Source organism: Orcinus orca, chromosome 16 (assembly GCF_937001465.1).
Source record: "Orcinus orca chromosome 16, mOrcOrc1.1, whole genome shotgun sequence".
Lineage (NCBI taxonomy): Eukaryota > Metazoa > Chordata > Mammalia > Artiodactyla > Delphinidae > Orcinus > Orcinus orca.
The window spans coordinates 51031924-51047681 of record NC_064574.1 but is presented as its reverse complement, the minus strand read 5'-3'; the positions used below and the strand labels follow the sequence as shown (position 1 = coordinate 51047681).

The 15758-nt window shown below is 59.7% G+C and overlaps 1 protein-coding gene across 1 annotated transcript; it reads left to right on the top strand.

Moving 5' to 3' along the window:
- The first annotated feature begins 1023 nt into the window (after positions 1–1023).
- HS3ST6 (heparan sulfate-glucosamine 3-sulfotransferase 6) lies at positions 1024–15542 on the top strand. Its single transcript, XM_004270320.4, has 2 exons — positions 1024–9146; positions 14264–15542. Exons 1-2 carry the CDS (start codon positions 8734–8736, stop codon positions 14877–14879), a joined length of 1029 nt encoding a protein of 342 aa, XP_004270368.1. The 5' UTR covers positions 1024–8733; the 3' UTR covers positions 14880–15542.
- The last annotated feature ends 216 nt before the right edge of the window (positions 15543–15758 follow it).

The following is a 15758-nucleotide window of genomic DNA, read 5'->3' as shown; positions in this document are numbered from 1 at the left end:
GAAGATCTGCTGGTGCCCAGGTGGACTGGGGCTGGGGCTGGTGAGACTGGTAGGGGAACTGTGAGCAGCAGTGCCTGGCTGCCTGCACCCCAGGGGCCCCATGCTCATTTGTACATGGTGGTTAACTGGGGGGGTGGGAGCTGGCAAGCAGTGTCCTTGGAGAAGGGGAATGAGGAGGGTGAGCCCCAGGACCCCGAGGTCCCCTCACATCATGAGCCTGGAAATGGATGGCCCTGGGCAGTGTCTCTGCCAAGGGCTGGGTAGAATCATGTCACCCACCCCTCCCCCCGCTGCTGGGTTATATCATAACCTCTGGCTTGCAGCCCCAGTTGCTTCTTGAGAAACAAAAGGCTTTTTGAGAGCCCATCCCCCTCTGCTCCCTACCCGTGCCCCCTTCCTTGCCAGGTGGAGCCCCTAGGACACGACCTTTGGAGCCAAGTGTTGCATTTGGGAGCAGACAGCTCCTAGTGCTCTGCCGACACCAGCCAACAGCAGCCAGCAGGCCCAGGCACAGCACGGCAGGGCAGGGCACCTTGGGCAGCGGACCAGTGGGAGAAAGAAGAAATCTGTCTGGGACTCTGCTGATCCCCAGCCTGGAGGCAGGGACCGGCCCAGAGGGGAGCTCAATAAACGTGGGACAGACAAGTGAATTGACAATGACTGGGACTTCCGCTCATCCAAGGCTTTCCTTTCTTCTGAGTGACAATTGCCAGGGAAAGCCGTGACCCTGGGGGGAGTGCTGCTCAGGGCAGGTCCTGTGGGTAGGTCTCAGGACCCCCTGACCTCATGCGGGCACGTGGGCAGGGCCGGCAAGTGGAAGTGGCAGCCCGGAGAAGTCTGCGGTCACCACCAAGTCATCCACCGTGCCCCCACCCCCGTACAAGGCCCTGGTAGGGGGCCTAGCGCTATGACCCCCTTCTGAGTCAACCGTTCCTCAAGGCCCCCTCCTCTGGGAGTGGGCCTAGGGACCGTGTGCAGGACGGACCAGCAGGGGCCGCTCAGGCCCCAGGAGCGCTGGGGCCTGAGCGGTGCTGCAGTTCCCCGTGGTGCCGCCGGGGGCGCTGCGGCGACAGCTCTGACGGTCTGGGCGGGTCCCTGCGCCCAGCTCCCCGCACGCCGCGCCCCTTCCTGTGACCCCCACTCGGGCCGGGTCCTCGCGCCCTAACCGCACCTCGCGCCCCAGTGGCCTCGCACCCCAGCCCGGCTCCGCGTCCCCTACTCCGCCGTCCTGCGCCCCGGCCCCAGCCCGACCCGGTGCCCCTCGTGACGCCCGCGACCCGCACTGTCCCAGCCCAGCCCCGCGCCCCGGCAGCGCTTCCCCGCGGCACCCAGTGGTCGGCGCCGGCATCACCTGGCCCCCAGGTCGCGCCCGCCCAACATGCCAGTGCCCGGCGCACAGGCCGAGGCTTCTTGGCGTACGAGGGTGCGGCGACCGGTGATGGTGGGGCCGCATATGGTGGGCTTCAAGACGGTGACTAGTGCGGGGCGAGCAGTCGAGGCCCAGGGTGCCCCCTCCGGAGTCAGCAGGAGCGGGACAGAGCTGGGGGCTGGGGGAAGGTGGAGACAGGACGCTCCCAGCCCCAGCCAAGCCTCAGCCCCTTCTCCAGGGCAGCTGGGTGGGACCCGCCTGCTCTGATGCCCCCAACCTCCTCTGGCTGTGGCCCTTCCACGCCTTCATTGTACCTGCTGCCACCCTGGCCCACCCCGGGAGCACCACGTCCTGGAGTTCCACTTCCCATGCATCTTTGCCCATTTCTCTCCCCCACAATAGTGACAGCTCTCAGCTGTCCCAACCGGTGTGGTCTTTGCAAAATAATCATCAGACCAGGTAACTTCCCTCAGGGGTTCCCACTGGCTCTGCTTGCTGAGGCTCCACAGAACCCCCCCACTGTCTTGATTTCCCACTCCACAAATGATAGCAGTGTTTTGTTTTGTTTTGTTTTAATCATAACTATGTTGTTTTTATTACCCACAGCCCCCGCACCCAAACCCCTGCACCTGGGCCTCTAGGCCAGCCAGAGTCCATTCTAGAATGGGGTAATCTTGTTCCCTACCCCAAACACGAAGCCCTGAAGGGGTGCTGCCCGAGGTAGAATCAGGTGAATGTGAATCAAACTGCACTGCCTTCTGCTTGCTCCCTCTGCAGGGGCTGCACAGTCTCAGGATGAGCAAACCACACATCTGCATGAGTGAATCTGTGCCCTGGTGGATGCAGGAACCCCGGGACCACCTGTCACTCTCCCCTGGCCCTGGGCACTAGGGCTCTGCTTAAGGAGCTTAGGGGCAAGAAGCCCAGGGAAGACAGTTGGTGGGCCTCCCAAGCAGACAGGAGGGGAGGCTGCTGGGGAGGGGACTGAGGGTTACCTGTCTATAAGCTCCTTCCACCCCAGGCCCTCAGCACCCCCAGCACCTGTCTCTAGGTGTGATTTGTTCCTTGTAAAACCGTGGAGATTATCCATGGTTCAGCCCCTGGTTTCATGTCTTATCATGTTTCATCTCCAACTAGGACATTTACAAGCTCTTCTTGGCTGCAAAAGGCTTGGTGGCTGCACTGCCGGAGGCTGGAGCAGAGACGAGGCGGGCCCTGTGGGCTCTGCCCCACGTCACCCCGAGATGCAGTCTGCCTGTGGCCCTGGGCTCCCCCTCCCATCTCCGACTGCAGTGGCTTTTTGGTCCCGTAGTCTCAAGAGTGTGAGGTTTTTTGTACCCCATCTCTGAGACCGGAGCCCCTGGGGTGTGTCTGGAAGTTGGGGGAGGACAGGGAAGCTAGAGTCAGAGGAAGGACAGCGCTGACTGGTATAGGAGTCATTGTTCTCTGAGAAGGGGGTGGGAGTCAATTTTGAAGGTCCTGTTGTCAGAGCAGGAAGCCTGCCGCTTAGGGAGGGGTCTGGCGGGGAGCAGGGCAGAGTGCCAGGCACCTGCCCCAAGATGCTCGGCCCTGGGCTCTGGGTTCTGGGTCTTCCTGAGCCCCAGCTGAACAAGACTGGCTGCATACCTGTCTGTATGTCTGTCTTGCCAACTGTGGGCATGGGGTGTTTCTCCTGGAATTGCGGGGGGATGGAGTGTGGCCCTCCGTGGGGGTACTGTTCACTGGCTGTGCTGGCTGTGCACCTGTGAGTAGGTCACTCGTGTCAGGGAGGTTCAAACTTGGGGCTCTCCACACTGGGTGGGGGACAGTGGCTGGGGCCGGGCAGCAGGTCTCTGAACCCCACTCCTGCCTGTGTGTGTGTGTGTGTGTGTGTGTGTGTGTGTGTGTGTGTACACGCCCATGGTCGTGTGCCCTCTGCAGAGCGTGGGGTTCCTGGGCCTGTGCCGGGTCCCTTGCTTCTGACAGAACATGCTCACAGTCAGCTTCCAGTCCATGGGGACCCTCACCAGGGCACAGGCGGACAGACCTGGCCACAGAGCCCCAGTGTCTTAATGTGGGGCCTCTTAGATGATTCCCAGCCTTCCCCATGATGCCAAGAGGCTCCTACGCCCAGAGGCCTGGCGTGGGGCTGTGAAGCTGGAGGAGGTGGGGATGGGGTGGGGACAGAGGGAGTCCTGTTTCTGTCTGACCCTCCTTTCTTCCCCCTTTAGACTCACCTTGGGTATAAAGGCTGTTACCAGCCCTTCTCTTTGCAGGGCTGGGACTGCCAGCCAAGAAGGATTGTTGTAAATTGAGCTGGGCCAGGCTGGTGGGTGGGAAGCAATTTGCAGGCCCAGTTGTGCATCCTGAGAACCCGGAGCCCTGCCCTCTCCTGGAGAAGCAGGGGCCTGTGGCAAACGGCCCTCTGTCTGTGCTGAGCCCTCCAGGAAGACCCAAGGGAAAGGAGTGAGGGTGGCTGGAAGCAAGCTGGGGGCCATCCCTGTGCAGGAGAGGTGTCTGGCTCCTTCTGGCAAACCCTGGAGCCCTAGGCAGGCTCCATGCATGTGTGTGACCACTCAGGGTGGCTGGGGAAGCCCTCGCTCCTCCCCACTCCTTGCCAAGGGGCCCTTCATATGTCCTTCCTGATGCTGGAAATATTGTCTGCCCTGGCAAACCCTTGTGTCCCATGGTGTCCCCACATCTAGCTGGTCACCAGGAATAAGACCCTGGGTTCCAGCAAGCCAGACTGGCTGGACACCTTGAGACTAGGGAGGCCTTTCCTCTCCAGCCTGGACCCCCAGGAGGATGAATTATGAAGTACTTAGGTCTTTCAGGGTGGGAGCAGCTTCAGGGCACCCCTTCTTGTGCCAGGGTCACTGTCACATGTCCACTACCTCCTAATCATAAAGAGCTTAGAAGCCAGGCACCCAAAGAGGTGGGGGCTGGTGTCATCTTTGTTTTATAAAGTAGGAAAATGAAGCTCAGAGAGGCTGGATACCTGTCGAGGTCACCTGCTAGGAGGGGTAGAGCTGGGATTGAATCAGCCTTCATCGCCTAAAAAGTTCTTGCTGTCAGCTCTGTACTGTGCTGCACGACCCCCCCCACCCCACTCCCCATGGCCTCCTGGCCCCCTTGTTCCCTACCAGGCTGAACTGGGCTCTGGGGGTAGGTGGGTAGACGTCTCTTAGGGGTCCCTCCCCAGGAGGAAATTGCATCCTCAATGTGCTCGGGCAAATCCGGTATCTCAAGTGGAAAAATCCGACACAAATCAAGGACAGCTGGGCCCGCCCTTGGTCGCAGCCCCCTCCCCTCGGCTCCCCTTGCAGGCTGAGGAATCCCAGCAGGCTGTGGGAGTGGGTCTGGGGGGTAAGGGTGTGGTTCTAGGGGAGGAAGTTTCTGGAAGGCCCGAATGTGTGAAATCTCCCCCAGCTGTCCCCCACAAAGGGAGGGACTGCACGGTGTTATTAATCATTTTCCAGAGTGGGGCAGCTGCTTGCACACCCTGCGATGCTGTGGGGGCCTAGGCTGGGGGTGCCCACTCTGCGGAGGGGACAGGCTGGGAAGGAGACGGAGAGGGGCGTGGGAGAGGGGTCCACACCTAGACTCTCTCAGACATACACACAGAGTCAGTTACTCAGTCACTCAACAAACATTCATAAGCACTCACCATGCTTAGGCATGGAGCCACAGCAGGGCTCAAGACTGACCCCATCCCTGCCCTTGCAGAGCTCATGGGTAGGTGGAGGAGATAGATGGGGATCAAAATCACCCACAGGGAAATAATTAGAGTCTGTGAAGGAGACACAGACATAGCTGGGTAGCTGGGTCATGGATTTGTGAGGCCAGGCTGGGCCTTCCTCCCACCATGACCTTGCTCCTCAGGACTCCCTTCCTAGACCTGCCCTCTCTGATCCCCTCTGCTCTGGCCCCCCTTGTCATCTCCCCCAGAGATGATGTGTATGTGACCCAGCAGCCTGTGCAGCTCAGCCCATCTCCTCTCCCACATTCTCCCTGTTCCTGCCTGGCCGCCACATCAAACCCGACTTATTTGCTTGTCTGATGGCTGGCCTAAGGAGGAACCTCTGCCTGGCCATCCTGCATGGGGGTCCAGACAAGGTGAAAGGGGAATTGAAATTGGGCCATGTGGAGCCCTCAAAGACGAGGGGCCCCAGGGGAGATCAGGCTGGGCAGAAGTGCCTGGCTGACACCTGTTTTCTCTTGACAGGAGGTGCGACCAGACAGGGCAGGAGTTGAGCCACCCTCTCAGGGCACAGGGACAGCCACCCACCCTGTGCCCCCATGGCCTGGTCTCTTTTGGGGCCCCAAAGTGACTTTTCACCTTGTGGCTCAGAGAGGGGGATTCACTGTCCCTAGATCACACAGCGGGGAGCTGGGGTTGGACTCTGATGGCAAAGCAGGGCAGAGGCAGAGTGGAGGAGCCACTCAGACATCCTGGGGAGGAGGGAAGGCAGCAGCTCTGGGGGTGAGGATCATGGAGATGTAAATTCTGAAATTCCCAGATTTAACCTTCAAAAGGACTCTTCATAAAAGGCTAAATGTAGTTACTGTCTACCCAGCAATTCCACTCCTAGGTATATACCCAAGAGAAATGAAACATATGTCCACAAAAGAACTTGTAAATCAACATTCACAGCAGCATGATTCTCAATAACCAAAAGGTGGATAAAACTGAAGTGTCCATTGACTGATGAATAGATAAACAGAACGTGATCCATCCATACAGTGGAATACTATTCAGCCCTAAAAAGGAATGAAGCATTGACACACACACACTACAACATACATGATCCTTGAACACACTATGCTGAGTGAAAGAAGCCAGTTGCTAAAGGCCACATAATGTATGATTCCACTTATATGAAATGTGGAGAAGAGACAAATTCACAGAGACAGAAAGTAGCTTAGTGGTTGCCAGGGGCTGGGTGGGGGAGAACAGGGAGTGACTTCTAACGGGTATGGGATTTCTCTTTGGGGTGATGAATATGTTCTGAAATTTATTGTGATGGTTGTACAACACTGTGGATATACTGAAAACCATTGAATTTGAGAAACTAAATGGCCGAATTGCATGTTATGGGAATTGCATTTCAATGAAGCTCTTCCTTCAGAGTCAGGTTTCTATTTTAGGGACCAGAGGTTTAGGCTGGTAGGAGCCTGAGGCCATGTGCTAGAGAAAGATGAGGCTGGGACCCACTCCCCAGGGATGAGCCTCGGCTCTACCCCATTCCTCCTCCTCACCACCCCCATCCCATCACTATGCTCTCTGCTGCTGGGCCTTTCCCCAGCCGACTGGGATGCTGTCCTGCTCCTTGCCTGACAATCACCTACTCTAGAAAGCCTTCTTCAGCCTCTCTCTCCCATCCTTCCACTGGCTCGTCTCTATTGAGTGCCTATCAGGTACCAGGCTCTGTGAGGTACACTGGTGAACAAACTTCCCAAGGCTGCCATCCTGGATGTCCTTAGATTTGCACCCACCCCTCACCTGAGAACAAGATGGTGGGTGGAGAGAGGGGATCAGATGCCAAACACCAAGCTGACTCTTGTCCCTGGACCTCACTCCCCCACCCCCAGCATGTTTGGTGTCCTGCTGTTCTTGGTAAGTTCTTCCTGGAAAGTCCTCAAGGTGTATCTGTGTGTGTGTGAGTGTGTGTGTGTGTGTGTGGTGGGGGGCGGACCTAAGGAAAAGGCATTCCCAGCAGGGAGAACAGCATGAGCAAAGGCTAGGGGGTGCCTAGCCAGTGCCTGTGCTGGGCAGGGAGATAGAGGGGCCATCAGGTTTTAAAGCTGGAATTTGGAGCCCTGAGTGGTGGCTGCTGAGGCTCTGGGTGGGTGCTGCAGGTGGAGTGGGTGGCTCTAAGGAGAACCAGACTGTCTGGAACAAATCCCGTTTTAAGCTAGACCAGAAGAAGAACTTCCTGTGACCCTGCATGTGCCGGCATGTACCTCAGACAGCGCTGTGCCAACACCCCACAGACAGGGCTCCTGGCTGAGTCATGCCCTGACAAGCAGATGCAGGCATGGCGTCTGGGAACTGGGCTGAGGGCCTGGTCAGTGGTCTTCACCCCACTGGCTCTGCAGAGCCCTCTTCCGGCCAAGGCTACCTCTGGGTGGGTCATGGAGGCCCCTGCCCTGGGGAAGTGCTCCAGGTTGCCCTTAGATCCAGATACCATTAGGCTCAGGAACAGCCCATTAAACAGCAGAAGCCAGGGCAGTAGTCTCTGGGCATTGGCTGGAGGAAGGCTGGCCTCTTCGGGGAGCCCATGCCCACCTGCACCAACCCTGAGGCCAGGAAGCCTGGGGTAGAGGTAAAGGCAGGACATGGGTTCCATTCTGTCTCTACCTGGGGCTGTGCTCACCTTCTCCCAGCCAGCTCTCCTCTGCCTTCTTTGTGCTGGGCTGGGGGTTCAGTGAGCCTGGGGGTGCGTAAAACTCCCGCAGAGTGTCCAGTGCCCAGCAGGTCTCATTACTGGGAGTGGCCCCTGAGTCTCCCTGCCCCTCAGAGGAAGCTCCTAGGACAGGACCCCGGCTCCTCCTTCTAGTTTGCCCAGCACAGGTCTCCTGAATCCTTCACATCTCCAATAGGAGCCGCTTTGCCAGTGCCAGAGATGGGTCACTGACATCCCAGGGCAACACCAGGTGGACTAGTCTGCACAGACAGACCGTGTGACATGGTAAAAAGGGTCAGAAGACTGAGGTCTGAATTTCACTGGGCCCTTGGGAAAGACGCCTGTCCTCCCTGAGCCTGTCTCCCAGACTTTAAAATGGGAATCAACTTGGCTAGTCCTCTTCAACCGCCCTGCCCGTGACCCTGACGCATGGCAATGGCAAGCCAACTATCAGCAAGATGCGCCCCATTCCCGCCGCAGACTTCCTTCCACCTTCCCGGAACCCCTCTGCTCACTAGGGCCAGGTGCACGCGACTTCTTGGCCCGCTTGTTCCTCCCGCGCACCTGCCGCGTTGCCCTCGTCAGGGAGGGGCAGCGATCGGCCCTCTAAGAGCGGGTCTTTTGGCCAGCAGCTCAGTCCTGTCACCGTCCTGCGTCCCAATCTGCCGCCGCCGCATCCTGAGCGGGCTGGGGCCTGGGGTCTCCGAGCGGGCGCGTCCGGCTAGTCACTGAGGCTCGGAGTCGCGCCGCGGCGCCCGTAGGTGCCGGCGAGTCCCGGGTGGAGCAGTGGTTCAAGCGGGGCGGGGCCTCTGGGCTGGGCGGGGCATCCCGCCCTAGCACTGGTCCCTGCCGGTTCCCAGAAGACTGGGCAGTGGGGCGCAGAGCAGAAGCCGGGCGCAAGCGGACTGAGCGCGGCGCGGGCGGGGATGTGCGCCCTCCTGCAGCCCCCGCTCCCAGGCCTGGGAGCGGTGTGGCCCCATGGCAGGTAGCGGCGGCCTGGGCGGCGGGGCAGGAGGCAGCCAGGGAGCCGGGGGCGGGCCTGGGTCCACGCTTCGGGCGCCCCGTGCGCCTCTGCTGTTCGCCGCTCTGGTGCTCGGAGCCTACTGCCTTTGCGCCCTCCCCGGACGCTGCCCGCCGGCCGGCCGCATCCCCATGCCAGCCCCCGCGCCCGCCGAGTCGCCCCGCGCAGCCCGCAGCCCCGGGACGTCCGGCCTGCCGGTGGCCAGTGGCTCGGGCCGCCGGCGCTTCCCGCAGGCGCTTATCGTGGGCGTGAAGAAGGGCGGCACGCGCGCCCTGCTGGAGTTTCTGCGGCTGCACCCCGACGTCCGCGCGCTCGGCTCGGAGCCCCACTTCTTCGACAGGTGCTATGAGCGCGGCCTCGCCTGGTACCGGTGAGCGCTCGTCCCGTCCTCCCCATCGGCTTCCTGGCGGGTGCCTTCCGGGAAACCGCCTGGTGTGCCCCAGGGGTCTCACTGGGGACCCCGCGGGGCGAGGACTCCAGGCATCTTCAGGGGCTGAGACCAGCCTGCGTGGGGGCTGAGGCTTGACCGGGAGGACGCGGCCCTCCTGCAGCAGGTTTTATGGAAAAGAGGGTCGGTCACTGGCCATGGACTCCCAGAAACTTTGAAAACTCCAGGGAAAGCCCTGGTTCGGGGCTAGAGTGCGATTCCAGCGAGAAGTAGTTTGGAGCCTGTGGGGTCTGAGGTGCTTTAGAAATGCTTCATGCTCAGTTGGCCCTCTCCCCTGCATCACTGAGGGGAACGTGTCTGAACTGTGGTCAGTTACCTTAAGAAAGGGTCTCCGGGTTCCCTGCAGCCTCCTAGAAAGTATCTGTCAACCCATTCCCCACACCTAAGACCCCTGATCCTGGAGAGAGGAATCCTTCTCCATAGTCCTGGGTGTCTGGAGAAAGTCTGGTCTTTAGAAAGGAGGAGGGTGCCTTTGAGTCAATGCCCAGGGATGGGAATTGGGACCCCAGCCTCATGTCATGGGGCTCTGTAGCTGCCCTGACTCCCACCCAGTATGGCCTTGGGGGGTGTGGTGGAATGTGGGGGAGCACCCAGCCGCAGCTGAAGTAACCTGTCCTGGTGGCTGGTCAAACACCAGCCCCTCCCTGCCGAGGTTAGCACCGAAGGTTGAGTGTGAGGCCCAGCCCTCTGCCTCTGTCAGTCGGGCACAAGCCTGCCTCAGCGCTCTATCCCTTCCTTCGGGGAAATGAGAGCTTACAGATGGAGGGTGAGTCACCCCACTCCCCACAGCACCAGCCTCATCCCCAAGCTTGGGCCAAGCCCCTAAGGGCCAGAGAAGACCCTGCCCAAGGTCACCTGGTGAATTAGTGGTGAGTGGGGGGTGGCAGGACTGAGACTTTTTACCTCCAGGTTTACCAGTTTTTCTGTACCCAGATTCCACCCTGCCCCCACCCTTGTTATCTTTGCTTTTTTGCATCAGAATTACTTATGGGTTTGGAGGGTTCCCAATGAGAACAGGGGGTTCTGGCTCATGAACTCTGAAGGGTTGCTGCTGTCAGAGGTCTAGGGAAGTTGTGTGGTGACGGGGGAGGTGAGTCCATCCGTGGACCTGACTGTCTGAATCCCTGCATTCTCAACACTCAGGGAGAAACCACTACCCCACTCTGACAGTGCTTCAGCATCTGAAAGCATCCCTAATTCCTCACTTCTGTGCAGAGGAAGAAGAGGAGGGGGAAAGGAGGAGGATGGAGAAGGGGAAGGACACACTGTTAACCATAGTGCAAATTTCAGAGCTCACTACTGACCCCATAAGCTGGGCTAATGAGGGGCTGCAGGAGAGTCTAGAATTGGGTTTAGACCTAAAAAGGCTCCCAAAGAGCCAGGGATCCTGAGAGCCTATCCAGGCCCTCCCTGGGCACATGCTTCAGCTCTGGGGGACTGGTCTGGGGAGCCTGAGGGGCCTCAGAGGAAGCCAGCTTGACCCAGGTTCCGGGTCAGATCCTCAGCACAGGGGAGGGGCTCTTGGGACATTGGTGTCCCTGAGGCCGGAGATGGGAGTGGGATGATTCAGCAGCCTGTTTAAGTCTGGTAGAGGAGACTTTCTCCTTCCTTAGCCCAGCCACCACACTGGGGGGAGGGGTGCTACAGAGGAGGCAGAGGGTCAGGTCCGTGGCTTCCGCCCCTTTAATCTGGAGCTGTCCCTCAGGGCTGGCTAGTGCTGACCCTTCACTGGCTGGTGCAGGGCTGAGCTTCTGGAGTGCGTGTGTCCACGTGCCTTCCAAGGGACGAGGCTGTGCGCTGATGTGTGTGCACGTGGGCATGGTGTTGCTCACAGGCACCTGTGCCTCTGAACCTGACTGTCCTTCCAACCAGCCGTGAGTGTGCAGTGAACCTCTGAAAATGCCCACCCCTGCCTGTTTCCCCAGCTGCAAAGAGGATGCCCAGCCCCCGGGCAGGGAGGGTCTGGTGGCCTTGTCTGCTCTCAGGACCCTGGGCCCAGCCTCCAGAGCCTGTTCTTGGTGGGGGTGTGGGGCGGTGAGTAGAGGAGCAGTGGCCAGTGCCTCCAGTTGACTTTCTGGGACACCTGTTCCCACTGGGCTGTGACCAGGCAGTGACTCTGGCCCTTCCCTTGGCCTTGGCAGGGGTGCTGGGCTGCTCAAAGTTGACCTTGGCCAAACCAGTCCCCCTCCCTGGGCCTCAGCTCATCCCTCAGGCTCTTGAGGATCCTCCTTCTTGGGGACCGTGACCCCCAAGTGTCCCCAAGCTCACACAGCATTTGTTCATCTAGTCACTGACTCATTGAGCACCTTCTGTTTGGCAGGTGCTGGGGTCACACAGACAAACACCCCCAAGTCTCAGTTCAGAAGGGGGCGCCCTGTCTGGGGGCAGGTGGGGGCTGTACTTTGACCTTATATTTTGGAAAAGCACAGAGACCAGGAGGGATACAGGTAGGGCTACCCCCTTGGCTCCTGGTACCGTGTTGTTCCAGACAGGAACCATAGCTGGTTTCTGCTGAGTCCCAGGCCCCGCTGGATGAGGCCCAGGCGAGGTGCAGGATAGGGGGGTGGGGGTGGGGCTGAGACAGAGGAGGGAGAGTTGCCTGGGGCTGGATGGAAGCCGCAGGGAAATGCAGACCAGATGAGCAGGGAGGGAGTGTCCACAGAGCAACTTGTCAGATGTTTGCAGTGTGGGGGTCAGAGTCCTGTTCCTCTCATCCTCTCCCCAGTCTCTCCCACCCCCAAGAAGCCCCCATCCCCCGCTCCTCTGTGCCTGGCTGGCTGGGGACAGGCTTCTGAGGCCTGGGGAGGTTGAGTAATTGATCCCAAAGATCTCAGATCTCAAAGCTGGTTTGTGGCAAGAGTGGGCCTGGAAAGTCAGCCTCCCCCATCCCCGTTCCCATCCCCCTTCCACGGTGGGGCTGTGGGCACCTCCCTGACTTCCTCTCCTCTGACTTCCTTGGAGAGAAAATAGCAGTGGGTGCTAAGGTCCCTCTAATTTTTGTCCGCTTCCTTGCAGCCCCTCCCCCCAGGCAGGCGGGAAGGGGTGGGGATACTCAGAACCAGGTGAGCCCAGCCTGGAGAAGGAAAGAGGGTGCTCCTGGGGTCACTGGGCACCTGGGGGAGGAAAGAGATGGGAAGGGGGTGTCAGAGGTCGGTGAGGAGGGTCCCAGAGCAGTCAGGGCTGGTTCCCTCCCTCAGGAGGGTGATGAAGGGAGGGCGGTGACTTCTGATGACGTCTGTCGGCACTGGCTTATGTCTGTGGGTCTCAGCATCGAGGTCCAGTACGGGGAGATCCGCCTTCTTTTGTCCTCCCTCCTGTGGGAAGGGGGGTTCCCTGAGCTGGCTACCCCAGGCTGCAGTCCTGAACCTCAGCCCTTGGCCTTGTTCCCACCCAAGTTCTCTTTGAACTTATTCACAGGGAGGGCTGGGTGCAATTCCCACCTGGATTCCTGGGAGCAGAAGCCAAGCCAACACCGCCTCCCAGCAGCTGCAGCCGGCATCCATCCCAACACTTCCTGCTCCATCTCTGAGCCTCAAGTGGGGCAGTGAGTGGGGTGGAAGGAGTCCCAGATCACTCCTGGGACATGGTGGGAGCAGAATTGTCTCCCATGACTTCTGTAGACCAGCTCTGCCCAGGGCCTTAGTTTGAGGGGAGGGGCAGCTCCCACAGCCGGCAGACCCTGCAGCCCACCCCACTCCCCCGAGCCAAGAGGGTGGTGTCAGGGGAGCCGGCGGCATGCCTGGGACTCACGTGTGCACGTTCTCCAGTCCCGACATCAGCACCCTCCAAGCTGAGCACGCCAACTCGTGTGCCTGTACACCTGGGTGTCCACCTGGCCTGAGCAGGAAGAGGAGACCGTCTCTCAGAAGCTCGTGTCTGGGGGTCACTAGGCTGGATGAAACCTGAATTTTGTCCTGTGTGTCACCCTCCTGGCTGGGGCCAGTCCTGAGGGCTGTCAGTGGGATTGGGGGCAGCTCCTTCAGAGATGGGGGACAGAGACACCCCCCACCCCGTCCCTAGCACAGAGCCTGATAGCCTCTGCCTCTGTTGACCTAGTTCCCAGCCCTCCCTTGGAGCTGTTTGCTCAGCTGGCCCTGCTGCTGCACCCTGCCCCTCCCCACCCTGTTCTACCTGGCTGGCAGGGTGGCCTCAGGATGCTACCCAGGGTCCCTGGACTGCCTGGGTGGAGTGCTAGGATGGGCTTCCCCAGATTTGGGGTTGTCAGGGGTCTGTCACCAGCCGACTCCCCCGGAACCTTGGGATGGTTCCAAGGTTCCTCCACCCCCCAACCCCCACCCCTGGTCAGAATGAGAGGATTGCTCGGAAATGCTGCAGCTGCAGCCTTGCACCATGGGTTCCAAGCCGGGTCTGGGCAACCCAGGCAGCTGGGGTCTTGAGACAGATCCTCAGGCTGCCTCAATGACCTCTCCAGTGTCCTGGGCTGCACTGTGGCTTTCAGCATTCTGGGGGGCCCAGGTCGGGGAGAATTAGCAGGGCTGCCACCAAAGGCAGGAGACGCCATGCAGGGGAGGGATAGGAGGGGCAGCTGCCCATTTTTGGGGACACTTGTCAGTAACTAATGGCCTAATTCAGGGGACACCATCAGCCACTTAATGAAAGTGTGACTGGGATAATTACAGTGCAGGGGCCTGTGGGGGTGGGGATGGTGGGTGGAGCCTTGTGGGTGGCAAGTCTGGGGAGTGCTGGGTCTGGGGTGAGAGGCACAGCAGTGTCAAGGTTGGGGTGCAGTCAAGCTCTGGGAGGGGTGTGGATAGCCTTGGAGGATGGGCCCCTACTGTGAGCCTGTGCTGAGGCTGGGCGCCCTCATGGCCCACACCCCAGGCTGCCCACCCAGACACTTAGGATGGGTGGGCCTGGTGGGGAAGGGGAAATGGGGAGGCTCGCCTGTCTTGTAGGTATGGGGCTTCCCTGGAGGAAGGGGAGGTTAGTCTCGGGCCCCTGGGGGCCGGTCTAGCATGGGAGGACTGGAGGAGGACCAGCACCTGCTCATGCCCCCCTCTCCACCCACCTTCCCACAGGAGCCTGATGCCCCGCACCCTGGATGGGCAGATCACCATGGAGAAGACCCCCAGTTATTTTGTGACCCGGGAGGCCCCACGCCGCATCCACGGCATGTCCCCGGCCACGAAGCTAATTGTGGTTGTGCGGAACCCCGTGACCCGGGCCATCTCTGACTATGCGCAGATGCTCTCCAAGACACCGGGCCTGCCCAGCTTCGGCACCCTGGCCTTCCGCCGAGGCCTGGGCCCCGTGGACACGGCCTGGAGTGCCGTGCGCATCGGCCTGTACGCCCAGCACCTGGACAACTGGCTGCGTTACTTCCCGCTGTCCCGCTTCCTCTTTGTTAGTGGCGAGCGCCTGGTCAGCGACCCAGCTGGGGAGCTGGGCCACGTGCAGGACTTCTTGGGTCTCAAGCGGGTCGTCACAGACAAGCACTTCTACTTCAACGCCACCAAGGGCTTCCCCTGCCTCAAGAAGGCCCAGGGCAGCGGCCGTCCCCGCTGCCTGGGCAAGTCCAAGGGCCGGCCCCACCCGCGTGTGCCTGAGGCCATGGTCCAGCGCCTGCGGGCCTTCTACCGACCCTTTAATCGCAAGTTCTACCAAATGACCGGCCAGGACTTCGGCTGGGACTAATGGGGCTGGGGAACCCACGCCCTGCCTGGGGATGCTCAGTGACCTTAATTTATGCCTGTCACCCAGCCGGAGCAGGCCCTGTACACAGGGCTGGGCAGAGAGAAATATTTACAAAATAAAGTTTGGATCTGTGTTCTTCTACGTGCCCTTGAGGGTTGGAGGGTGGGGTTGGAGGTGCCACCTCCTGCGGGGATGATAATCCTACCAGCTAACATTACTGGGCACTGTTCATGCTGGGAGTGGTTAAAAACCCAATCCTTGTCTATCCCTCGAGGTGGGCAGTGAACTTGGCCACCTGTCACAAGTGAGCAACTTAGGCTCAGAGAGGTTTGGGGCCTGCTCAGTGACATACAGCTCAGCCCTGGTGACTCTGGAGACCACCCTCAGGCTCTCTTCTCAGCCCTGGGATGCCAAGCTGGGTTGTCCCATATTCCAAATGGGGAAACTGAGGGCCCAGGTTGCTTGAGTGGTGGGGCAGGATTAAAGCTGTGTCTGTCCGGTTCTTCAGGCTGCACCCGTGACCTCAGCTAATTCTGTGTACCTGTGCCCACTGAACACTCCCTCCTGGAAACCTGGTGGAATCTCTGGACAGTGGGTATGAGGTGACTCCCGTGTGCAGCATGTTTCTTTTTTTTTTTTTAATTAATTAATTAGTTAATTATTTGACTGAGTTGGGTCTTCGTTGTCGCGTGCGGGCTTTCTCAAGTTGCATCAAGCAGGGGCTACTCTTCGTTGCGGTGCATGGCCTTCTCATTGTGGTGGCTTCTCTTGTTGTGGAGCACAGGCTCTAGGCACGAATGGTCAGTAGTTGTGGCTCATGGGCTCTACAGCACAGGCTCAGTAGTTGTGGCGCATGGGCTTAGTTGCTCCGCAGCATGT

Excerpts from the sequence above, each read along its gene's own strand:
- HS3ST6 (XM_004270320.4), top strand. The coding sequence starts at position 8,734 with ATGGCAGGTAGCGGCGGCCTGGGCGGCGGGGCAGGAGGCAGCCAGGGA. Across the intron at positions 9,147-14,263 it reads CGCGGCCTCGCCTGGTACCG|GAGCCTGATGCCCCGCACCC; the intron begins GTGAGCGCTCGT and ends ACCTTCCCACAG.